General features: G+C 42.6%; 4 protein-coding genes, 1 long non-coding RNA gene and 1 other non-coding gene across 13 annotated transcripts in view; 3 read left to right on the top strand and 3 right to left on the bottom strand.

Moving 5' to 3' along the window:
• LOC100119360 (solute carrier family 41 member 1) overlaps positions 1-4,869 on the bottom strand; it is a 20,111-nt gene extending 15,242 nt beyond the window's left edge. The window contains exon 1 of the mRNA XM_016989360.3: positions 3,895-4,869. The gene's annotated coding sequence lies outside the window, so the exon portion shown is untranslated. The remainder of the gene's footprint in view (positions 1-3,894) is intronic.
• LOC107982057 lies at positions 1,361-7,359 on the top strand. The gene is made up of 2 exons (XR_001729668.3): positions 1,361-4,260; positions 7,146-7,359. It is a non-coding gene; the product is annotated as an uncharacterized LOC107982057 (long non-coding RNA).
• On the bottom strand, positions 6,664-13,196 carry LOC100119392 (solute carrier family 41 member 1). 6 transcript variants are annotated; one of them, XM_016989363.3, is made up of 8 exons: positions 10,561-10,778; positions 9,550-9,786; positions 8,720-9,142; positions 8,161-8,632; positions 7,931-8,078; positions 7,643-7,848; positions 7,411-7,559; positions 6,664-7,327 (listed from the first exon to the last, which is right to left on the bottom strand). In XM_016989363.3, exons 3-8 carry the CDS (start codon positions 9,104-9,106, stop codon positions 7,142-7,144), a joined length of 1,548 nt encoding a protein of 515 aa, XP_016844852.1. In that variant the 5' UTR covers positions 9,107-9,142; positions 9,550-9,786; positions 10,561-10,778; the 3' UTR covers positions 6,664-7,141. The 6 variants fall into 6 exon arrangements, with proteins under 6 accessions (XP_016844852.1, XP_016844850.1, XP_016844851.1 ...); XM_016989361.1 differs by lacking the exons at positions 9,550-9,786; positions 10,561-10,778 and adding an exon at positions 13,005-13,196; XM_016989362.3 differs by lacking the exon at positions 9,550-9,786 and having other exon boundaries at positions 10,561-10,927.
• LOC100119431 lies at positions 11,338-17,963 on the top strand. 3 transcript variants are annotated; one of them, XM_016989366.3, is made up of 5 exons: positions 11,338-12,599; positions 12,684-12,770; positions 13,874-14,777; positions 15,855-16,184; positions 17,139-17,963. In XM_016989366.3, exons 2-5 carry the CDS (start codon positions 12,757-12,759, stop codon positions 17,409-17,411), a joined length of 1,521 nt encoding a protein of 506 aa, XP_016844855.1. In that variant the 5' UTR covers positions 11,338-12,599; positions 12,684-12,756; the 3' UTR covers positions 17,412-17,963. The 3 variants fall into 3 exon arrangements, with proteins under 3 accessions (XP_016844855.1, XP_016844856.1, XP_016844857.1); XM_016989367.3 differs by lacking the exons at positions 11,338-12,599; positions 12,684-12,770 and adding an exon at positions 13,152-13,438; XM_016989368.3 differs by lacking the exons at positions 11,338-12,599; positions 12,684-12,770 and adding an exon at positions 13,264-13,615.
• Positions 16,644-16,715, top strand: TRNAE-UUC. Its single transcript has one exon. It is a non-coding gene; the product is annotated as a tRNA-Glu (tRNA).
• Positions 17,524-25,909, bottom strand: LOC100119466 (alkaline phosphatase 4). Its single transcript, XM_001603191.6, has 8 exons — positions 25,605-25,909; positions 24,275-24,622; positions 23,332-23,552; positions 22,876-23,068; positions 21,337-21,503; positions 20,544-20,855; positions 19,569-19,989; positions 17,524-19,360 (listed from the first exon to the last, which is right to left on the bottom strand). The coding sequence occupies exons 2-8, from the start codon at positions 24,366-24,368 to the stop codon at positions 19,146-19,148; spliced, it is 1,623 nt and encodes a 540-aa protein (XP_001603241.1). The 5' UTR covers positions 24,369-24,622; positions 25,605-25,909; the 3' UTR covers positions 17,524-19,145.

The raw sequence follows: 25,909 nt of genomic DNA, 5'->3' as shown, positions 1-25,909 counted from the left end.
CCTTGCGTCGCTTCATGCAATCATGTTAATACGAGCATTAAAAATTGAGATCGCGAGTATCGATTTTAACTTTTTATTGATTAAATCACTTTTTTTGATCATGCGATTTTTTTTTTAATTTACTCGGAAAATGAATATTGATCGAATGAGATAATCTTATAAAACGTATTTTTATGCAGTTTTCTCACAATTATGCTATACCAGTGATACATTTTCTATTTAGGCAAGCCTATCTTATAGGTCATCAATAAGGTATTTCTTAAATAGTCAACACTAGATCATATAATTAGAACATTTCTTGTCTCTCTAAAATAAGATCGAAAACCTCCAAATTACCAAATAAAGTTAACTTTACTCTATCTCACAAACAACAATTCAGAATCCGACATCCGCAAGTCGAAACCAAACCCTTGCAAACCATCGAAGCAGAGCTTGCAAGCTCTCTCGCGGTCCGACAGCCACCGCAAAGCACGTACAGCATAGCGACAAGTCGGTATTGCAGCAAACTCGTGTCCGCTGCAGCTCCGACGGAATATCAGTGTATAGCCGCACATAGAAGCGAGTCATCCGCGCGCCGAGACAGATAGATCGCTATCTGTCTCCCTCCGTCTCTCCTTTTCCATCCCATCGCTTCTCTGACGGCGGCAAGCGCGAGCGCGCGAGCAATTTGTATTCTGGTAACTTCTGGACTAGGTCACATCTATGGAGGCCCACTTTTCTGATTACCCGCGGTTAAACGTTTGCATTTCTTACTCGACGTGTGCGTATATCATATGTCCACGTGAATTGATCGCGTACTTCGAGCTTGCGATACTCGAGTGTATACGAGTTTTCATGGGAGAGACGACAGTTTATGGATGATGCATTCGATTTATCGAAATTAAGTCGAGGTATACGACTTGAAGTGCGTATCGATTGGCACTACAATAGCATATTCATCTATTCCATAGCACGTAGTCGTAAATATATAACAAAATCGCCATTGTCGTAAAAATTCTACGTCTGATCTCCAGCCTTTTTTTTCTAATCTTTGTCGCTCCACTTTTGCTTCTACTCAATCTGGTCAAGATTAATGATACCTCCAATAAAGAGATAATCTTTCGAGTATACCGTGCGACCTCGAGAGCTACTATACACGAAGCGTCAGAACCGGAGAGCATAGGACCTGGGGCAATGGAAACGCACACATAAGCGAGGGATTGAAGACTCGCAATTCAAAAAGCTCTGTACGCAACGACGCGAAACAAAAAAATGTAGGTCGATTTTCTGCGCGTCATTTTACGCCCGACAGACGAATCGGATTACTCGTCTGCGAAAAGGAAAGAATAATACAGTATGTTCGAGTAGGCGTTATATGCTGTGCTTTGACTTTATTCCTCCTATCCCTGGGTTTTATGCGCGACGCGGATGTAAATAATGCCCGCGAAAGCTTTCTTTTGCCAATCGAAGGATCTATTTACCTTTTGTCTACAGTCTTTGTGTTATTTATTATACGGTGAAAAAAATCGTGAATGAACGTGAAAAGTTCAGCTATTTTTCCCTATAGTAGTATTGCAGCCAAAGCCTAGAAAGAGCCTGCAGAGAGCAGTGCAAAAATAACGTCCGTCATAAACTGTGTCAGAGCAAAAAAGTGCCTCGGTCGATACCATACACCTACACCCACCGGTTTTAACTTTCAACGAAATCCGCCGGAAACACTTTCCGAGAGCTGGATCTGCAAGCTTTGCAAGTTCAAGCTTAGCATACGCGGTGATGCAAGAATTCGAAATTTAAAGTTCACCCAGCCATGAAATTCTCACGAGCGTTACGTGCGCGCGCATACGACGTAAGCCGACACCTCATAATTATTATGTGGATTCCTGCGCTGAAAAACGAGTGATTCACGCGCACGAGCGTAGAACTGGGCGTGTGCATATCAGTCCAGTGTATAAATTACGATGCAGCAGAAGAACCACAAACCGCATATCGAGATCATTTTTCCAACAAATCGAAGCCGACGATACGTGACCAAAAAGCTCCATAGTACACCGAGTGATAGACGTATAAACGTAAGCGTCGCGATGAGTTTCTCCGAGTACAGCATCGCTGATCTAATTGACATTGCAACCGGGCTCAGGGCCGCACTTCCGAGTGCAAGATCGCCGTCCGCTCGCTGTGTAAATTCGAAATGCGCGCGCTTTCTGCAAGCTCTCGAGATCCACGCGCGCGTGTACGATCTGCCCGGCCTTGACTATGTACAGCTATATAAAACGCGCTACTCGCTTTATTTCCACTTTTCGCGCGGCTTTTCTCATTCAATTTCCTCCCGAGAGTCATCATAGGCGGCTGGCGGCTATGTGCTGCACTTGAAAAGATTTCGCGCGCTTTTGTCCCAGTTTCGAAGGGGCGCGTCGAGAGTTTTTCGAAACTTCTCGAACGACCGTATGAGGAGCGCAGCGTCCCTCACAAAAGCGCGTCTTAATTTGCTAATCTATTTTTAATCTAATGATTCGTTTTACATTGTGTATAGCGAGCTAACGGTTTCCATTAGATTTCCTGCGTCGTCGCCGCCACCGCTCGACCACTTGAGAGTGCGATACAGCTTTTAAGATCTATAAAACTGTGCGTCTTATACCCTTTTGTATATTTATACTATATACATCGGGCTGTTCAAAAGCTTCGAATATTTCCGAACGATGAGTCCGGAAAAAAACCGAAGGATACAGATTATCCGCAAGAATGAAAGAAAAATAGAGAGAAATTATAACATCTCGCTCGCAACACAATTATTCAATTACTGAATAATTCGCTCGATCGTATTATACTCCGCTGCAGCGAGCGCGCGGAGTTTAAGTAGTAGCATTATACTATGCGCGTGACCCTCGCTGAAATGTGTCAATATCAGATCCTACGCAAAAGAATTTTATTGCAAGCACTGCGCGCGCCGCTGCACACTGCGACGATCAAAGATTCCCGCGGTGAATATATTGTAGCACCTTCCAGGTTATCGAAAAAAAATCGACCTTTCTCCCTATCGTCGTCATCGTCGTCGTGTACTGTGCGCTCGATTGCGATTTCCGCCCCATTTGTTCGACGAGCAATATATAGCCGGCTTTTTTTCAAGGAGATTCATAATGCATTGAAAAGCGATACCGCGATAAGTGGTAAACCACCTTGGCTTTGAATCTTGCGTATCGCAGCGCGCGTGCGGTGTACGCGTGTGTGTGTGTGTGTGTGTTTGTGTGTACTTATTGTCGCTTCCTCTTTTATACGATCCGAGTTGGTTGCGATTTCGTCGTCGTTATGCAAAGCTGTTTTTCGCAAAGAGCGTTTGTTTCTCAGTTGACCGGACAGAAACGGAAATAAAGCTTTCTTCTTGCACAATCGGGTCGATCGCTTTTCCATACCGTAACCTTGAATATGATCGACGAGCTGCTCGAGCACGGAGATGTTCCATTTTTTTTTAAATAATCAATCAATTACTTTGTCATTCGATTAGCGGTCTTCTGGAAAGCGGCGCAAAAGTGCGTTGTGACATCGAAAGAGACGAGCTTGGTGTGAACTTTGCAATCGACCCTACGACGATGTTCCGTTCAATCAGGTGTAGACATCGATGATTTTTCAAGTGCAAGAATTCAGATATATTTATACAAAACGTTTCCTCTCAATAATCGAGGTCAGCGCGTAGTTGAAAAAGCTGAATGTTAAAAGGAACGCTCGCGATTATATTGTTTGCTCGAGTATAATCATTAATCGATACAAAAAAAAAAAAAAAAATAAATAAAAATCGTTATAGATCGACGCTGCCGGAAGCCGATCGAAAAAAATCACAAGGCAGGTGGCAGTTTGTTCCTCTATATACACCGAGCACTGGCTCTCGTCCGCGTATACGTATCGGTGTGTGTATTTACTCACGTCGAGGACTGCTGTTGCTTTTCTCGGACCTTGCGGTTTCATCACTACGAGAGGCAAGAGACTCGTTGAACGACGGATCCTCTCTCTCTCTCTCTCTCACACTCCCTGCAACGATCGGCACATTTTTTCCTTTTTTCCTTCGATTCTCGACGATATCGCGCTGAGTTAGAGATCGAATTTAAGCTCAGCGAATTCCCGACACCACAGACATGTTTGCGTGTATACAGTGATAAAAAAGAAGAAAGAATCGGTTGGTGATCGGCGCGTGTCACAGAACGTCCGGTGGTACCGCACTGTTGGAGATCGTTCCTTTGCCTGTCATTTTCGAAGAGCAATATGACTACGGCAGTACAACAAGAAGCACAGGTGCGTATACGCGTTATACAATACGATAAGTACTCGTGGCGATCAAGCTCGGATCGGTAAGCGGTGGAGATCGGCGATCGGCTGTGCTTTGGCTAAATCGTAGCGGATCTTGCGGCGTAACATTTCGAAGCACACACGCGCACGCACGCACACGCGAAAGTTTTGTTTCCTCGCGAGAGTATATGTATACAATAATAATACAGAGGAGCGATGTATATCAGCCGCGAGATCTTTCGTCCGCTGCAGAGAGAAAGAGCGACAGCGCAAAGGATTAGCCAATAAAAGTGTCCGGCGCGAGCGGTGGGATAGTTGGCACTGGCAGATCTAACTATTTCATTGAGCAGAGAGCTTCTGCTCTCATCTGCCGCACAGCCAGTGCCGTGTGGCCAAGTGTGTGCGTGCTGTCATCAGATGTGTATATACATGCCCGAGTGCGAGTATGTACGCACGTGGACTAAGCGCTGCGACTGGCTTTCAGTAGTATATACATATAGTCTACTGCTCTCTGAGCTTCACGGAGCTAAGCTGGACATACACTCTCTCACTCTGCTCTCCGTAGCAGCGCGAGATGGAAAGAGAGATGTCCACGTGCGTGAATGGGCACGTAATGACACAGCACACGGGCAAGAATCGTCGATTATATACCCGTCGCCGCAGTCGCTTGTACGAACGTTGCCTCGTATATACGCATGTGTATATAGGGACGGAGTGAGTGAGTGAGTGAGAGAGAAGAGATTAGGGTTGGCGCGGGGGGAGCTGACTGCTGTAATGGTTCGACGGAGTGAGAAGGAGAGACACGCCGAGTGAGGATTAGTTACATAGCGGAGGCTCACTTTGGCGCTTCACGAACGCTTCGCGTGATGTCGATGTGTGCATGTATGCGTGGATAACTGATGCTCTGTAACTATCTGCAGCTTGCCGTCTCTCTCTCTCTCTCTCTCTATCTCTCTCGACTGTCTTTTAAACCTTTTGAGTTTCACGCAGTCGATTCCTTTTTTTGGCTTTTCTTTGAGGACGCCGAGATGTGTCTTAAAGTATCCTAGCTTATTCTACTGATTGAGCGTTATATATGTGATGTGATGATACACACTTGCCTCTGCAACGATAAAAAAATAAAATTGAATTAGTAAAAGTTTCATTTTTTAACATTTTAGTAAAAGAGAGTCATTTTTTAGAACAATTGATATTGGAATTTGCAAAGGGAAAGCCTAATTCGTTTGTAGCATCGACCCATTCATGTTTACGCTAGTCTCCTTTTAAATAATTACAATGCGTTGCTCCAGGTTAACTGGTTAACCGAATTATAACCGGACAAAAATGGTTATCGAAAGATCCGCAACACCACACTGACAATGCCTAATGTTTCTAGCTGCTTATCTCGAGTTATCGCTTTTCTGCTTTGCGCTCGAAGAAAAAATGACTGTTTAAATATTTTTTGAAGGATCGCGAGCGATTTATCGCGGAAACGTTTTAGAATTACGATTTGAAAAAATATTTGGGAAACCCAGCGAAAACATATTTATGTTTGCTGTGAAAACATGTACAATACTACGTGATGAAATCGAAAAACAACAAAAGTTTGTACTTTCGACGATATCCGACTGCAGGATAAACTGGTTTTCGCGAGATAGGCATTTAAATTATCGTTAATCGCTCGTAAAAATCAATTTCCTACGTATGACTCGAATTAATAATTCTATTTGCATAATGTACTGCGCAAATATTTGCATCGATCTCATATTAATGGCGCGTTTCATTTTGCGTTGCAAAATCCAAATGATCATGCCTAGTCGAGGCAGCAAAATTAAAGCAACAATTAAAAAGAAAACTGTGCCATTAGGATCCATCACCCCGGAGTTTCCACTCCAATTCCGGCGCTCGGAATTTATTTACCCGAACCTCGTGTCCCTTAATAAGGCCGCGGGATCAGAACTCTCGGAGCGCAAGAGTCGCGTAATAGAAAATTATTTCTAGGACAGGCTCGGCAGCTCGTCGCGCGCGCGCGGCTCTCGTAGGGCTCAAGGCTGTTAACGACTTGAGATGATTTCTCTATTAAACAGTTGAACAACTATTGTGTATAATAATAGAGCGCGCCCAACGAGAAACTCGGCGTATAATGATCCGTCGCGCGTTTACCGTGTGATATATCATCGCCGCGCGTCACGCATCACAGAACAAACGCGTAATGTAATCTCTCTATCGCTCTGTCTCGCTCGAGTTTTTCGCCTCTCTGACATTGCTCCTCGCACTCTCGCTCCCTGGCGCTGGCAAATTCAGATTTACGCTAGCGCTTCTATTTTTAGCAGCATGCACAGGCACTCGCACACCGAGCTTTTCTGCTCGTCCGTCCGTTGGGGTGCAGCCGCGATTACGAAATGAGTGAATTAATGCTCACACAGACAGTACAGTTTGCTGCTTCAATATTTTTTTTTGTAACAAATTCTGTATTCGAATTTTGAGCTGATGTGCTCGAGTTGCTCGAGTCGACGCTCGTTCGTTCGAACGATACAACAAGTAATACTTAGAGATATGAGTACGAAATAGATAAACAATTATTTACAATTTCAATGAATAGAGTTATAAAATAAATCTTAAAATTTTAAGTCTTTGATGATAAAGTAATGCCACAAAATTAATAATACCATGATTCCCTTGTTCTTCACCGTTAGATCAGGTACGCCGACCGTGACACTCTTTCTCTTTTGATCTTGTCTTTTTGTAGATTGCGTTTTGTGATGATTTATTTGTACGACGCGACGTACAAAAACTTAGTATACTTCTATCACTGTCTCTTTTGCGCCTAGGTATTATATATAGATATGACACAATATTCCATAACTTTCATTATTTTTTTACTTCAAATAATTTGACTTCTTTGCGTTCAGTCTCCAACGTCGGAGTCCCCATCACCAATAGCGTTGAGGATATGAAACGCTATACCGAGTAGAGCCGTTCCAATCAAGTCACCCGCAGCCGTCAAGTACGGAATGGCAGAACTGTCAGGATCTATACCTTTTGTCCACATCCAAACAACTATTACTTGAGAAATGTATAATAATAAAATTACCTGAAATTTAATACAAATCATTATTTATGATATAAGGCATAACGGTTCATTTTTGGAAAAAAATCCTGCGTCCTTTCTCGTACCTGCAATAGTGCAGCAGTTAAGTAAACTGTCATAAATATAGGAGTGAAGGAAGTGTGCCCAGCTTGTAAACAACTAATTGTATAACTAAAAATTAAGTGACCAGGAATGACCATCATTAAAAGCACTCTTGCCGTCCTTGCGTGTCCTCCTGAAAATGGATAGCGTAGAAAGTTATCGCAGGTTACTCATTGTAAATATTCTTTCATAATTACGTTTACTGAGTCATGTTACCTGAGGCAAAAAATACTTGGAAAGGATTTACACAGACAACAGGCACTTCAGTAGCACCACTTGAATTTTGCTGTAAATGCAGCGACGTAGAGATCCGACTAGCTTGTACAGCAGCAAGGTTACCACCAACACCATTAATAACCAGTTGAAAGACTGCTATACCTTTGTAGCTCGAAATCGTGTAGTCCAGGATCAAACCGCCAGCACTGTAAATCAAGTTTAAAGACCCTTAGATTCGAATTTGAAACTACAGCTGTAGAAGTGCAAATAAAATGAAAAGAAATCAACCTGCTAATCAGCATGGCAAATATCACAGGTGTCCAGCCGTGATCTAAAACTTCCTTGGTGAAAGGATTTTTCGCAGCAATGTAGCCCCAAATTGGAGTGGCTAAGATGCAACAAACTATCAAAGTTGGTGCAATCCACGATGCACTACCTAAAAGCACATGCAAATCATTGTAATTTATGTACATTCGTGAATAGTCTGCATAATAAAAATGACAATCAAATAAAATTACCAATTGAATTGTATAAAATAGACGATATCCAAGAAAGTAGAGCTAGAGTTGTCAAGTCTCCCAAAGAGGCAGCTATTGGTGTTGCAACATTGTCAGGATTAATGTTCATATGTCTGGAGAAGAGTATTACAGCTACCATTACTAAACCAAGTAGTAAGCTGGCAATAGATGCCGTTACTAACGAACTAGCACAAAGAAGTAATCCATGATGGATATCAAAATGAGCTTCAGGAATCCATCCCAGAATTACTGCTGCTAATGATGCAAGCATTCCAACCACCATGGCTTGGCATTGTATCAAAGACAAATTTCCAACAATTAAACTCCATTGCTGTTTCTTCGTGTCCATGTGCCCAAGATTTGCTTGTGTAGAAAGTCGAGAGGCCAAAGTCATTTCTAAATTTCCTTTTAAACCTAATAAAGCTGGAACTAAAATGTAGACCTCTGAAACTTCTCGATATACTAGCCAATGCTAAAATATTATGAAAATTATTAAATATACAAGACTCAATATTTCTAAATTAGTTTGGTGAATTAAACAGTTAGCACAGAAGTATACCTGAACTACGTCAAGAAGTAAACTGGCAGCCACCATTCCAAAACCTGCGAGTAAAAATGGAATGAACATTTGAATGGTGATAGACCAAACATTTTCTTCCTCGGTGGATGCATCTGAATCTCTCGTAATGCCATTGGCTTTCGGGATGGATACATTGGGTAGAGGAGAGGATATCAAAGACTTGGTATCCAAGTCTTCGCTATTGTCATCCTCTGAATCGAGGTCCAGTAGCTCCATCCTAACGTCGGCCAGGTCTTGACCAAGCGGTTCACCGCTACCTGAACCCACCATTTTTCTTCTATGAGAAGATTCTCTTCTTTTTGATTTTCTTCGACGTAGTTCACTTGTATCTTGTTTATATTTTGTTTTGGACTCTGCATTGTGCATTCTAATGTCCAAGGGGCTGCTGGTTACCACAAAATTCTAGAAATAAAAGATAAAACCAATTAAAATATGAAAGCATAAAAATTTTTTTTTTTTACGATTAGAAATTAATTTCTTAATCATTTCATTTACTATCAGTTTGATAATTTTAATTCTATCATTCTCTTGATTGACTGCTAGAGTCTACTTTAAGATTCTATTTTAGATAATTTTTTTATCGGTTTATTTAGGCTCGTAGTAGTGGACAGAGAATGCAACACGTGACCTGCAGACGCTAAGTAACTCAATTCAAATATAGAACTTTAGATGTTAGCTCTAAATTGGATCTGCCAGCAAGTCCGTGTTTCTCCCTTTCAGAAGCTCAAGAGCTATCGTAAGCCATAAAACGATTGCGAACAATATTATTCTCAGATAGAGCAAAGATTTTGTGAAAAATGTTAACGTACCAAGAAAAATAAAACTGTTGTTACTTAAGAGAAAACGGAAAACAAGTCCGCATGATTATTCAACATTAGGATTCCAGATAATGAGTGTTATTTCTTTAAATACACATTGTCTCATGACTCTCTCGGATATGTAGGATCGTGTGCGCGTAAAACACTCGCTGGAAATATGACCTTGCAGCTGCGAACGAAATCTGCAGACGTGCGTGTGTCGGCATGTGATTTTTTTCTTCAATAACACTAGGCGACAAAAGCGAAAATTTGTTGATAAATATACATACGCACACCTACTCCGATGTGATTTCCGGCTTTACATTATTGTCGCTATCTCGGGCACTCGGACCTTATCAACGTAAAATGTTTCAATCGCGTTATCTCCTCTACTTGTATCGCCTCTTTCAAAATCCGTTAATTATGCCAACTCGCTCGTTAAAAAAGAACGAACGAAGAATGATAAAGCGAGAGATTTTAAAATTCACTTTGCAATTAACACGTATAGGTACTTATACACATTTTACGAACTACACGTATAGCGCGAAGGCGATGATAAGAACGACGAAAACATTGGTAAGCTTTTTAATAGGTATAATTTGCAGCACAACGTAATTTTTTTGAGCAAAGGCCTTATCGCGCTCTACCGATGCGAGTCGATAAGGTAAACAAACAGACCCGTGTATATACGTCGTATATATAAATATAGTGCTTGGGATTCCCGAATGATGACAAACTGGTGACGTTTCGCCCCTTGCAGGTTAGGTCTAACCCGTCAAACATTGTTATATGATGGGCGGAATCGCTCCGAAATGCCAAAAAAGACGTAAACAAAGCCTCGAGATGCCCGAAAAAAGTCCGACTTTCGCGCGAGCTTCTTCAAGTTATCGCATTAAATTGTTCTGACACCAGCTGACGCTCGCTATGCTACTTACTCGGTCGAAAAACAGCAGAAAAGAAAACAGACACGGGCGGCGACAACAATAAAAGAGAGAGAGTACTTAAGTATAGGTGTACACTCACCTCGATCTAGCATCTCTCTCCACAGCCGGCGGCGAGTCGTCGGCTCGAGACAGCAGTGGTAACAATGGTCGAGCGGCCATGTGAAGAAAAAAACGGATTCCCGGAGCAGACGGCCCGATATTCTCCGGCCCACTGCACTCTTGTGTTTACAGCTGCGCCGATGGCGAAGTGAGGTTAGGATCGTCGCGCGCGGCCGAGGCGGCTACCCGCACGAGAATAAAAAAAAAAACCGAGTGCTGAACTCGTGGCAGCGCTCGCGGCTATTGTCGTTTTCTGCGCTAGTGTGATGTACGTGCGTGTACGAACGCGTCTCGGCAAAAATGCGAGCGTCTTTATCTGCAGCACCGGCGAGCTCTCGCGTGTGTGTGTGTGCCTGCGAGTCAGTTTTTTATTCTCCGATGCGCTTGGCTCAATTAATTTTGATTACATGTCTGAGTGAGTGTATATTTTCGTTTATCGAGTTTTTTTTCTCTTCATGATGATTATTATGAAGCTCGAGGCGTGCATTGATATGAGCTGCTGCGAGATATTTCTTACTTGTAAGTATTGGGGACGGATTTTTTGTTAATAGATTTTGTGATATTATACGGTAGATTATGATTTAGTTGCTGAAGGTAAGAGGTGAAATTTTCGATTGGAATATATAACACGTGATATTGCGGTGTGAGGTCGTGCATATTATGAAAATATAACTCATCATTTATACCTTTTTCTTTCTGAGTAGATGAAGACGATATCGACCAGACAGTGCGATGATGTACGGTTTTTGATGAAAAAACGTTTTTTTTTTTTGAGTGAATTCTAAATATGAAGAAATTCGATACGTAATATTGGAATTTTAAATTGTAGATTGAACTGACGATATTCGTAATTGTTGCACAATGTATAGTCGTTGCTTACATGAACTCCTCGTTTAAGAAAACTGAAAATATTATGTTAAGTATCTGTTTTGTTCGAATGGTATCGCCGTGTGCAATAATGATCGTGACAGGCTCGTTATATTACGTTATGATTTTAATACTTCTTTTTTTATTTTTTAACTCAATGTTTTAAAACATATTTTTTCGTTTCTTGGATCTTACAGTGAAGACTCTGTAGAAACAAATGAATTGATTCACTAGATACACTGTTAGGCAGTTGCAGCACGATTAATGGCTCCAGCAGGTCTTACATAGAAGCTATAGCTTTGGCATATAGGTGGCTCTCACCATTATACTTAAAGTGCTTATATATGGCTTGACGCTCTACGCGTACTTTCGCTTCGAAGCTTTTCTTGCAGTCGTTTTTAGGCGCTTATTTTTGGTCGTTTTCCGGAATCCATCATATTAACGCGTCAAAGCGTCAGTTGACACTTCCTCGGAGACATGAAATCTTTGGGAATGAAAATAGAATTGTATATTTTTGAAAAAGCGCGCTCGAAATTCGAAAGACGCGCCTATCGACGGTTCCGGGATACGTATAAAATATTAATAAAATATAAATTATAGAAAACGCGATTCCAAATGCCTCGTATACTAAATTATCGTACTTGTGCGAGCGTTTAAATCACAACCGTATCCGCGTGTTTCATATGCGTGAAAAAAAAAGAACTTGCGCTTAAGCGACGCTACCCGTAAGGGATGCCTCGTAAATAACCTACTCAAGCTATTTCTGATGCCGTATATACGTGGAGTTCAATTAATATTCAAATGCGTATATACGTGTGCAGATAAATCAACAAAAGTTTGAATTCGTTCTGCAACTTGAGTTATGTTGGTGAAATTGTAGTGCATAATTTTATTTTATATGGAAAATCAAATTGCAAAAAAATAAATATTAAAACTGCTGCTGTCAACTATTTCACCGGTCGAATTAATGAAGCAGTTCGTCTTGTAATAGTGTAATAAACAATCACAAAATATGTCGGCAAACTGCCACAGAGTGAAATAGTTCATCGAGACGACAGTGTGTAAGAGTCGAGAACACAGAATTAACAGGTGCTTTCATTGCCATGTAGTACGAAAATATGCATTGTTTCGATGTGGCAATCGGTGTATAAGGTAAGCAACAAAAGATCTATTATACTTTTATTATAAACTGAAATAAATAATTGAAAAATAATATTAATCACATTATTCTTTTAGAATAGTTTACGATTCACTACAGTGTCACTATTTATTCCATTGCTGACATCTGCAGCCATTGATTAAAGGAGGGATGTTGATATTGAGGTATGTGCTTTTTGAATAAAATAAAAATTCGTATATTCTGTGGTGTAAAAAGTGCTGTATTTTATCATTCTCTTCAATGAAAATGCGATAACAAACTAAACGCGATCCAATCCAACACCACACAATGAAATCGTTCGTCAGCTATATGATCGTCCTCGCTTCCAACATAAAATAACAAACCACTCCAGAGACAACAAAAAACTACTTCAACTCGCCGCAAACAGTCAAACCAACCAAGTTCCAACTCCAAAAAAGCCCGACGACAGACCAGCAGGTAATCTCACTTTGAATCCGCGAGAGTACAGCTTTATAACGTATATACGTATATTCACAGGTCGAAATAGAGAAGCGTCGTCGAGCAGCCGCGTCTCTTGAAATAATAGTTCGTCCGTCGACGAGAAGCCTGGGCATTGTGCCCACCCGTCGCGATCCCTTTAGCGCTCGACTTGCAAGCTGCGTCTGCTTTTGCGGCCGCCCAGGGCCATTGTCGCTGTCGTCGTCGTCGTAGTCGACGGCTCCAGGGCTTCTCTGCGCTATTACCTACTACCTTTTACTCTCCTTCGAGCGTCTATCGTCGGCTAGTTTATTCGGAAGCGCGCGCGAGCTTGCAAGCTTGCGCAGGTGCATCTCTCGCGCGGCTCTTTACTTTGTAGTCTCGGTTGTGCGAGGTATTTTGTGATCCGGATATCGAGCTTTTAGTTTTGCTGTTTGCTGTGGTTTTTTGATATTTGTGATTTGGTGTTTTTTTTTTTAAGAAACTAAAGCTAAATCTCGGGTGTCATCCTTGATAATGCACTGGTTATTGGGATTAGAAGTAAAAATAAACTGTGAACTTTCTTATACCGGTATTTAAACATTCCTAGTTTGTTTATACTTCCCGAAACTGCTTGATCTCTCGCTTGTGTAACCACTAAGTATACGCCACGAAAGTCGCATTAGTACAGTGCTTTTCGATTGTTAAAGATTTCCAAATTTAGAATAACCAATAATTAATATTTAGAACTTGTGCAGCATTCTACAATTTGGCTATTACATAATCTGTTCTATTCTAATTAAATAATCTTCAAATATTTCCAATGTAATTTACGCGCTTTACTTTGCAGTGCCACAATGGGACGAAAATCGAAGCGCAAATCAAAGTCCAACCAAACGCTGAGGTCGCCTCCCTCGAAGGCCGGCCTTCTCAAGAACCACATCCTCATCGAGGATCTCGAGCCGAAAAGCGACAAGCCTATCCTCATAACCGATCGCCTCAGCTTACCGGCCTATCACAACGACGATCCCGACGACTACGATTCCGAACTGCAGCTGGACTTCCAGCCTCGTCCCTACTACGCCAGCAGTCTCTGCTACGTCTGCAGCAAGCCTTGCAAAGCTCCGGACTTTCCCTGCGACGACTGTCGGCTGGTCGTCTATTGCTCGGCTCAGCATCGCCAGCAGAACCTCAAGCAGCACAAACAGCTCTGCACCGTGTTGGCCGAGATCTGCAGGAAGAACAAGGGTCTGTGTCTGGCGAAGAACCTCAACGCCGACGAGTACCGGAGCTTTCGCGTCGAGCTTTTGCAGATAGTCGAGAACGCCCTGGGCAGGAGGATGGAACTCTGGGAGCGGGAGGTACTGCTGTATCCGAGGCTCTGTCGCGTCTGCCACAGTTCGGACGATCTCAGTAGTTGTCCTGATTGCCTGATGGAGTTTTTCTGCAACGGCGACGAGCAGAAGCACCGGGGCGACCATCGGGATCACTGCGAAGCTTTCAAAGTCTTCAGGAGCATCCTCGCTATGCAGAGGGAGAACGGATTCGTCGCGCCGAGGATACCGGATTTCGTGCTCAACGACGAGCGCGAATTTCCCGAGAACTTTGACGAACTCATCAAGGAGATCTTCGCCTTTGGCTGCGACTACGAGAAGATCGACTGCGCATCGTACGCCGCCTTGTCGCAGGCGGCCAGTCCAGCGCTAACTGCTTTTTACGCGCTGCGCAGCTCGCCACAAAATACGCAATTCATGGTAAATAATTTCTCTTTCGAGTTTCTTGAAATCGATGTATAAAACATCCAAAATTGATATTTCATTTCAAAAGTTATTTTCATTTCTTGCTATCACAATATCTATTGTCTTATTTATTTACTTTCTCATTATTTCATGAGAAGAAATTATATGAATTTTTTCCTTAGTTATCAACTACTTTTTGGGCAACCTAGTGCCAAGCAATCCTCAAAAATGCCTGAAAGATTACTCTTTTTGATTATCGCATTCTTTTCGATGGTTTTTTTACCAGATTTTTCTGCCAGTTTAATGAACGGTATAGCCGTACAACACACTCAGCGCAAATAAGGACGTTCGAAGATGTTTTAAATTCAAATTTGCGACAGTACACGCAAGTAAAGCATTTTTACAACAGTTCGCTCATGAGAGTGATAAATATCTTGAAATTATTAAACCAAAAATTGTTTGGGATTCATCTATATCCGACTGCATAAAACTTTTATCCGAACGAAAAAATGTTCTTTGTTTAATTCCTGAAAAAAGTATACCTTGGTATATAAATCAGTACCGTAAAGTTGATGGCCACACTGAAATACAAACAACAGGCCTAGCTTTACCTGTGACCATGTAATGTTACTTTTTTGCAAAGGGATCTGCTTATGTAGCAAAATTTGATCAAATATTGCAAACATTAGTAGAATCCGGCGTTTTAGGAAAATGGTATAAAAAAATGACTGTAAAAACAAGTGCTAGTTATTTGGACAATGAAATGAATAATAAAAGCGTTATTTACATCCAATTGATGGCCATATATTTATGTGATTGTATACTATCAGGGATCATCTTCTTCGTAGAAAACACATTAGAGAGAATGCGTAGTAAATTTAATTTATATAATAATACTTTTAAATAGTAAAATTTCAGTTTAAAATATACGCGTCGGATGATAAAAATTTAACATACTGCCTGCATTAAAATATTGATCCACACTATCAATATTTTTATGTATGCTACCAAATGGTATTATAGTATATTACGCATATACTTGCAAGGTTATATAAAATATATGTAATTTATTCAATTTCTTAATTATTGCAGAATCGAAAGGCACTAAAAATTCACGTGATTGGCGCAGAGTTACAGTTTGAGTGTGCCAATCTTTCTGTCTGGGAAAAGCTGTTTTTGCATCTATTGCCCGGCATTAAAAGTTTAAAGCTTGAATTCTGCGGACCCGAACTCCATGTGCCAGCCGATATAGCAAGTATATTGGAACGACCTCGACTGTGCACAAGTTGCCGAGCAAAAAATCGAAAAATCGATATCGTTTTTCACTGTGGAAAGCTTTATCATCAGGTAGAAAATGAAAAACCTGATCTTGTTTGTCTTTTTAACCCAGGATTGTACAGGACAACTGGATTTGCTAATCAGGTTTGTATTGAAACAATTATTATAGATATAAAGCTTTAATATATAATATTCAAAGTGAAGAAAGTAAAAGTTTTCAAAATATAGAGTTTGATATCTTGTCTTTGCAACGCATTTCGGGTAATTTTGCAATAAGTAAATTTTTAATACAAAAATAAAATAAATACACATCTAAAATGTTTAAAATATAAAAATTAGTAGAAATTTGGAAATTGATGAAAAGGCATTCATCTTCGTAGATACAGCTCTACCAGCAAGTTAGGTATAGATTTCTACTTTACCGACCCATTCGATATTGAGTCTTTAAATTTTCGAATCAAATTTATCTTTAATGCTGAAATATATAATTTTCATTTATTTAATTTGTTGCTCGGAGTGCATCAAAGTATTAAAAACTGTAAAAAGACAGCTTTAAAGAATGTTTACTAATCTGTACGACACTTTAAAATTACCTCTCATCACTCCCATATGGTCTAGTGGCTAGGATACCTGGCTTTCACCCAGGAGGCTCGGGTTCGATTCCCGGTATGGGAATTTTTTTTTTAATATTAAATTGTACTTATACAATCTGTCAGTGTCACCGCGAATGCAACACTGATTTTAATTATCATTTTTATTAAGTCAGATTGTTTAAATAATTTCTTTTATGTTGGTGTCTTTATAAATAACAGATGAGTTTAATAATTTGTTTATGTATCTATTTGAACATGATTTGTTTATTCAATGACAATGATACAGTATTGTGTCTTTCGTATATTAATAAACAATTTAATTATGGTTAGAGTCTGCAAAATAGACTCAACATAGTTATGGATCTAAGACTTGAATCTCTGTACTTTGTTCTCCGATACGACATAGTTATAGCTTTAGATATAATCCATAGACTTTATCTCCTATTCGAAATTTATACAAAAATAATAATCATCGCTATAAATCCACGTTAACATCTGTCGACAGGACACTTGGCCGAAGACGATCGAGAAGTTTTGCGACTACGGCGTGCCAGTCCTGGTGACCTCCTATACCGAGGTGGAGCTACCACGCGATCTGACCCGGCTGCGCGAGCACCGGGACGTCCAGGTCGAGCTCGAGCCGCGCAGGAATCCATTCGCATCGCTCAGACCGGAACGGAACTTCGTAAGCGACGACCTCGCGCCGCTCATCTACAAGAACTATTTTCTCAGCGTCGCTAGGGGAATCCCCGGGAGCCAAAGCGCGCAGTGCAAATGAAAAGCGCGTCGGCTAAACGAGTAGGGTTATTTTTGGCCAACTGTCTCTCTGTTCGTGCATCGTCGGATCGCACGAGTTTATACTGGGCACCGAGTGAGCGAGAGAGAGAGAGAGAGAGAGAGAGATAGAGAGAGAGAGAGAGAGAGAGAGAGAGAGAGAGAGAGAGAGAGAGAGAGAGAGAGAAGAGCAAGTTTGTCTTCGTTAACGGACGGATGACCCGTCATTCATGCGTCTTTCCTTTCTAGGCTTGATATAGGTAGCACTGATGGCTGGCAAGCTTGTTTGCGGTTTTGGACGACTCTGGCCTCAATGGACTGAGACGCTGCTACTGGTGCGATGTTTTATTTTTCAACGAGTCAATTTAGGCAGTGCGACGGACTTTGCCTTTTTCACACTGTAGGACGAATCAGTTTAAAGCTCGGGTCTATGTGGCTTCGAGCTTTGTTTATGTTTTGATATCTTTCAGCATCCATGATTATTTTACAGACCACCGCTTCAGGTTTTGCTGTGTTACGGGAGATTGTTGAATAAAAATTGTTTTTCTTTCGAATAGATGTTTCTTTTTTATTTTATTTACAAATTGAACATTTATCTAGGTATTGAATACCTTTAACTTATTTTTTTATAAACGAAAAATGTAGTTCGTTTATTATTTTACAACGTGTTGCTCTTATTTCTTTTGGCACTGCAATAGTTGTGGAAAATACTGTTTGAGGTATAAAGATAAGAAACTATACATATTTCTTTTTATAAAAATATACAATGAAAAGGGCAGTATTTTACGTTAATTTGGGGTGGAATTACATTAAAAAACTATTCAGAGTTCAGATTGAAGCTAGAAATCGATTATTTGCGCATATTAATAATAGTGCATTAAAAAATAACGTTGTACAATAAATCGCTTTCAAACAGATTTTACAAAATAATCTTTAGTTTGCGAGAATAATACGCATCTTATTACGTTGTACGTGTACAACAAAAACTTTGTATACAGCTTGAAAAATAAAAAAGGTGTTTATCCTGGTTAGCAGCTTTTCGCAAGAATTTATCGCTAATAAAAATCTAATAGATAATATCCACTGTATTTTATAAACAAATACTTAATTAAATAAGTTCTCACACCTACTAAGTATTACCAATCAATCATGCGATCAAACAATGGAAATTGATCGTCATTCAACTACATCTTCAGCTCTAATATACGGATCTGATTTTTGCTTTATTAAACTATTAACATTCGCTCCTCGCTTTAAAAATTGAACTATCAAGACAAATCTATATAGGTTTTCAGGACCGTGTAGAAAACCTCTTCCGTTCATATATTCATTCGCCGCACTCGAACTCATTGACAAAATACATTCATAATACAAGTTTGCCGAGCAAGAGTTTGAAAAAATTCAAGGAATCTTCAGTTGGTGGGAATGTTTCACGCGAGCTCGAATCGACATATCCAAACACTTTTACGAAATTACATCCAGCTACAATAAATAAAGCGTAAGTGTAATCGTGATCCACCAAGAAGATGAACTCTCAAAGGAATGCATATACGTAGGTGTAACGCGATGGCTCGTACAGCGTACTCCAAAACCCCGTTTCATCACAGACTGCGTAGAGGTGATCGCCCAGCCACCACGATTATCATAATATATCGTCGGGGTAAAATTTCTCTCTGATAACGCTTCTATAATATCATCGTGTAAAACGTAATCGCACCTACATGTACCGATCCCGCGTTTAAAGAAGGTAGGCCATCAAGCCAAGGAACATAAGGACGAGGGCCGGCGTCGTGGTAGCAGCGGAATTGTGAATCCTCTGGGACACCTCGTAAAAGTAGCGGTTGTACGCCTGATCGCAGTGCGACGGCCAGTCTTTGAAGCAGGCCGCGTAGGCTACCACGTGGGCGATGTAGTTCTGCTCGAAGGTACTGCGGAACAGGTGGGCGTAGGGTCCTGCAACGTGAACGTTAATTATATTTTCGAACTTGATCCATATGATGGCAATGCATATGCGAATCGCGAACTCGACGAAGCGCAGACGTAAAGATTCCAGGCTCTATGGAAAAAGCTCTCGGAAAAAAGCAAACGAACGTTATACCGATCTTGTAAACAGAGTTTCAGACTACGCAAGTTTTCCAAGAAGACAGTAAAATAATCTCACCTATCGCGTAGACGCCGACGTCCTCGCCGCCGTGAGTCTCGTCCTTGAGGTACCTAGCGGCAAAGTGTCTGTAAAACGGGTCCTTCCTGTTCTCGTCGTTCACCAGGTCCTTCCAGGTGTGATTGACGTTGTTGGTGTCGTTCAACCTGTGATAGAAGAATCCAGGTCCGTTGGCGTAGCTCAGGGTCTCGTACTTCTGGCTGCTGCCGGATTCGGTCAAGCCGAGGATGTCGTTGCCTCGCTCGGGGTAGCCGTTCATGGTGAACGCGTGGGAGTGATCGGCCGTGACGATCACCAGAGTCTCGTCGATGTTGACGTTGGCCACTGCCGCGGTCACCGCGTCGTCGAGCTCGGCCACCTCGCGCAGGGCCAGCTGCGCGTGGTTCTGGTGGTGGGCCAGGTCGATCTTGCCACCTTCGACCTAAAAAGGAGCGATTTCGACTTTTTATATTCGGAGCAATAAATGAGGCATGCGGCTTAAGCGAGAGGAAGAGTACGCGCTGAAACAATCATATCGGCAGGCGGATCCGCGATAAGGTGCATTTGTTTAAGTGGCTTCGTTATCTCCGCGACGAGGCTTTATGGATATATTACCGGCGCAGACTGTGTACGGAAGTCTGCGGGAATAATTTCAGCGATAAAGCCACTCCGGCTCGGTATATTCTGGGACGAAGCTTTGGCTGATAAGCTCGTCGAGTGTGCCGCGAACGGTGAAAAACCGGCAGAAAGCTATTCCAGCGCGATGGTCGTGATTCGAGCAGACTCTCGACGCGCTGGTATTATGTCGCGCTTAGCGATTAATAAATTATATGGGAAGTCGGGATCGGGCCATTAGACGAGCCTCGAATCTAGAGTTACGCGCGCTGGAAATTGCATAGGCAAGTGGGTCGACCTTGTCGCGTTGTATCCGCGTAAGGCACACTATAACATGTGCGTGTGTATACCGAGAGGGAAACTTTCCGATCCGAAACTCACCATGAGGAAGAAGCCCTTCTTGTTCTTCCTGAGCATCCTGATGGCCTGGAGGGTCATGTTAGCGAGCGTCGGTACCGTGTCCGGTTTGACAGCGGCGTAGGGCAGGTGATCGTCGGAGAAGATGCCCATGAGTTTGCTCGTGTTGGCCACGTCGACGGACATGAGCTCCTTGACGTTGGTCACGAGCTTACCGCCGGGATTGGCTTCTTTCCAGTATTCGCTCAGCTGACGGCCGTCGCGACGCTGGCAGACCTCCTTGTCCGCGATCGAGCTGGACATGCCCAGGACTCCTGCGCCGCCGCCCATTATCACCTGGACACGTTTTTTCATTCACTTTCAAGTACATAATGTATAAACAAGTCATACGGGCTTGAAGTGACGATACACTCTCCGTGAGACTACTATTAATCAATATATGTGGGTGCGAGTGAGAGAGAGAGAGAGAGAGAGCAGCGCTTATCAATGCGTCGGAAGGTCGCGGTCTTATTATAGCCCTGAACCTCTTTTCGCTAAACTTGACCCATTATGTAGACGGCTGAATATTCAACGACACGTCAGTCTGTGCTCTTCACGACACTCTTAAAAATCACTGCAGCATTACTCTTCCCGTCTACACGATAATTATCGGCAATTGAGTGTAAAAGAAAAGAACACGACGCTTAGACTCGCGAACCGGACGCGTTGGAAATTTCTATAACGAAGCATCAAACGAACGTTAGCGTCGAACGAGAGGCAATACCGTAACGATTTCACGCACGCGAGATAGTGTCACAACACACGTCATTATACACACCTTGAACTTGTTTCCTGGCGCATCCTCGACGAGCTGCCTGGCGATGTCTTTGACGCAGCCGCGATGCTGGGCCGGAATGTTGCTGTCGCACTCCCAGTCTCGGTTGTTCGTGTGGGCGTAAAGTGCACCGGGAGTCGCGTGCGTCACGCGCGTCGTCGTCACGAAGCCTGCAAGTTTGCAATGGTATACGGTTATTTTCGTTGGCAATTTACGCGATCGGTATAGCTTTGCTTCGAAAAAGAAAGCGGTTCGCATTGAATTTATTCTTATACAACGGCGCAGCGGCTTTATAGAGTCTAGGAAGCTGTAAAACGTGCAGTCTCGTACGTCTCGAGCCAGAGGTGATAAATCGGTAATCGGTTTGTTTGCGAGTTATGTAGGAATTAAAAGACACGCTGCAGATTATTTATGTATACAGGCTGTAGCAACGAAGAAAAAACTGTAGTCAAAACGTAGTATAGTCTGAAAAATGCACAAAAGTTATAATAAGGGCGCGTGGGAAACAATATACACGGCCACCTTGAGTAAGAGCATCGCAGTCAGGGTCGCGTGTAATGATCGCACGCCGCGCGCAGAGGCGCTTTTTTCCCGCCTCTAAATTCGCCAAGGCCCTTAGAGCGCTGTATACTGATTGTCAATTGAGGCTCTCTGTGCTATAGAACCAAAGACCGCCCGCAAAGTCCGGCTTGTCTAATCGCAGAGCTGTAGAGAGCTCAATCGAACGATCTGTGCTATGCTCGTTATTATGTGTGATGGATCCGTTGCACAGGCGATCAACACGCGATTGAAATGTCTGTTAGAAAACACTTGCAAAATCATGCATCTCCGCGGGGGGAAAAAAAATCGGTGGAAACGATCCGGTGCTAACGAGCGTGAGGTTTTTTTGTTACGTTTTCATGCTGCACTGCGACCGGGGAATTCCGGTATTGTGGAATGTTTGGTTCCGGATGACTGCATACTATGCATACGTGCGGTTTCGGAAAATTTGCGATACGCGTGTCATCGGCGCAATTAAGAGGTCGAGTCAGAGCGTTGAGTTGAACCGCTTATTAAGTGTTGGTTGTCGGATCGACACTCCTATGGGTTTTTATGCAGTCGATCGTTTTTCTGAACGAGTCACGAACGCGCACATCGTGAATCAAATCTTGCGGTTTTTGAAATCGCCTGCGATCACGGAAAAAGTCCGAAGCGACAACTTATGAACTGTAACACTGTACCGTTTCTCCGACTTTTTTCCCTCCGTGTGAAAACATATCAAGTTCGTTTGTTTTTTGCCGTCTCAGCATCAAACGGAACATTTCTTCTGCCGCTTCCTGTATATAGAAAATATATTCCCAGTCGAAAACCCATCGTTTTTACCAAGCAACCTCCACTGGGCAAAAAACACGAGTGCCGATCCCGCATTTCCCTTCCGATAAATATATGACCCACTTAACGGCTGCTTTATTATCTCTTTTTATCCGCCTCTGGAGGACCTTCGTCGACGACTGTCTCAACGTGTTTATGCAACAACTCGGTGGTATAAACGAGGAAGCTTACCGGTATCCATTCCGGACTCCTGGGCCCAAGTGGCGATGGTCGTCAGTTGGCTGTTCTCGTTGAGGTTCTTGTCGCAGGTGTTGTACTTGGCTTTGGCGTCGAGTCCCAGCATCCGGTACTGGGCTTTGACTCCGGAGAATATCGCCGTGGCTGTACCAGCCGAGTCCGGTACCTGCCTGTCGACGTTGTAAGTCTGCGGGGAACAAAGCGAAAACCAGGTGACTAATGACAAGGTTTGGAAGGTTATTATTTATTTTTTTTTTTCGAGGAAAATTAGTATTTTTCTTTCAATTTCGTACACCAGAGCTGCTTCCTCTCCGACAATAGGCTGAATTATTCGCTTGTTATATTGGAAGAACGTTAATGACAAATGTGAAGTCTGATCTTCGACTGCAGGCAAATTACGGACGACGCTTGGTCGACGCAAATTGGAATTACGTAAGGCTGTATAATTACCTTCGAAAATCCGGTGCTGGGGAACTTCTCGAAGAAGAGCTTGTACTCCTCTCCGGAGTTTCCTCGCTGCTGTCCTTTGAAGATACGCCCGGATGTTATGGTCGACAGTCCCATGCCGTCGCCGATGAATATTATCACGTTTTTCGCACGGTTCTGATTGTTCTGCAGCGACAAGATTCGCCGGAGATTCTCCTGGCCGGATTTCATCCAGAACGATGTCTCTGTGGAGGTTTTCGTTCTTCCGTTAATTGAACCGCGTAATGTAAGTGGTTACTTCCATTCGCGATTGGTCAACCCGAAAAACATCTTCGAACCGATCTATTCGCATGCACATAAGACAGACTTGATTTTGTTATTTTTGATGCGAGAGATACAGCGAGATTTTCGCGTAATCTTATCGAGAGACGTTTCTTGAGATAAATGTAATCGCTCTTTCGACGCTTGAAATAAAAACCCCGGGAGTTTACATTGCGGGGATTAAAACGTAACGATTATTATCCAAACTGTCAATCTAAGTATGCTAATTCGGCTGTTTCCAAAGTCGAATCAGCGTAATTAATCGCGGTAACGATTGATAATCGCATGTCAGGAACAGTAACCGAGAGCAACAAACTTTTCCGCGCACCGTAAAAATTGCAGCATTAGCATAATATCGTATACACGAAGAAAAGCAGTACCCGATAAATCGGCGCGTCGAAGCGCGTAATTTTCTCTCGCCAACTCTCGCAACGATTATCCAGTCGTTACACCTCGGCCGAATTGCAACAAGAGACGCCAATTCGTTTCCACGACTGTATAACCGCAGTGGCTGTATATTGTCGCAACCGAGTAATTGCGGCATTATCTTATACGCGCGAAAATCCATAAGCTTTATAAACGCGGGCTATTTTGCGGAAAAATATATAAAGGACGGATTAAAGAGTAAAAAGAAAATAACGCCAACCTTCATGCTCGCTGGGCACGCTAAATCCGGAACAGAGGCTACATAAGCACATAAGCAGCGCGCCGACGATCGCCAGAGCTGCCGTATTCTTCATTTTCGCGCTTTCTTCCTGTCGCGAGCTTTTGCGGGTATAAATAAACGGCTCGATCGATAAACAAAGCTGAATAAATATATGTGCGTCGCGGTGTCAGCTCGTACACACGGCTTTGGAAATTTTGTACTGGTCTGAAGAGATCTCTCTATGGCCGCACGAGACGTCTTAGATTGGGCAGATCAGCGCCAGATTAAACTGGATGCTAAGCTGTGCGGTTGTTCTTCTGTGTATAGGTGCGGAGACGCTCGGGAAATCTGGAAGCAGAATCACGTGTGTGATGTCGATTTGAATTCGAGATACACCGAGCGACGTGTATGAGAGCCCGTTAAGCTCATTACCGCTGCTGCTTTGGAATCATTAGCTTTTCGATTAACTGATGCACTTTTTTTAAGCGTATGTACTCGAGGTAAATCTCAAAGTATAATTGCACGCACTCGGATGTGGGATTGTCAACGGCTGCGAAGAAAACGTCGCGCGGAGTTCGCGGTTTGGTAAATATTGTGCAAGGATTATATTGTTCGGGAAACTTGCGCAATCGGAAATTGTTTTAACGCGAATTTTTCAACAAAATCGACGGACTCGAACGAATACAGTAAGTAACTGCAGCGGTCTTGAATTCACTCAAGATACAGACATAGTTTTATCAGCCAAAAGCGCGACGCATATAGTTCTCGTATACACAAGCATAAAACTTTCGACGAATATATCAATAAAGGAATTTCGATTAAAAAAAGTTGAACTCGCCGATCGAGTCTTTGACTTATCTGAGTGTATAGCCGACTCGATACATGTATACCTTGGCACATGAACTTGAGTTTTTCTATACAAAGTTCAAATGGCACACAAAGCCGCGCGTTCATTAGATAATCAAGAGACTAACAAACTGTAATCTGCTGGTGACTTGCGCTAATGCCGGTTTGTTTTTCGTTCGGCGACGACGCCGTGGAATCGCAATTTCGCGTCCGCAAAGTGTATCATTTCGAGAGCTCGTGACAATAAAAATCGTGCGTTTGCACACAAAGCCGATCTGGACGAAAGCGCGCGTGTCCGTCTGTTCGACTGATCGAGACGTCGATAAATCTGACGAAGATCCTCGATGTATACCGCTATCTCGTAAATCGGTATCACTCGATCGGATCAACCGATTTTAGCAAAAAAAACAAAAAAAAACACGTGGATAATTAGTTATTTATCATACCAATGAAAAGTAAAGCAAAAGAACAAAGTCACACCAACCTTACGTTCCAAAGCTCCAATACCGATCCAGCAGATGCGCTCCGGCGGTTCTAAGTATAGTTTTGTCACCCTCGCAGCGTGACCCGATGACCCAGTTGCCAGCAGCTCGCACGACTTATCATATTCTCCCCCTACTCGCTATGCAGTCGAATCGTCGGCGCCGATCTTGACTAAAAAATCGGCCGATTTCCCTACCGCAACCGCCTTTATAAACAATGCAGTTGGTTAAGGGCCCCCGACGCTGACGTCCGTGCAGGCGATGCTGGAGGTGAGGCGCTGCTGCGTCGACTGATACGAAGGTACGC

Source organism: Nasonia vitripennis, chromosome 5 (assembly GCF_009193385.2).
Source record: "Nasonia vitripennis strain AsymCx chromosome 5, Nvit_psr_1.1, whole genome shotgun sequence".
Classification (NCBI taxonomy): domain Eukaryota; kingdom Metazoa; phylum Arthropoda; class Insecta; order Hymenoptera; family Pteromalidae; genus Nasonia; species Nasonia vitripennis.
The sequence above is the reverse complement of the archived record's forward strand: the minus strand, read 5'-3'. Positions and strand labels throughout refer to the sequence as shown.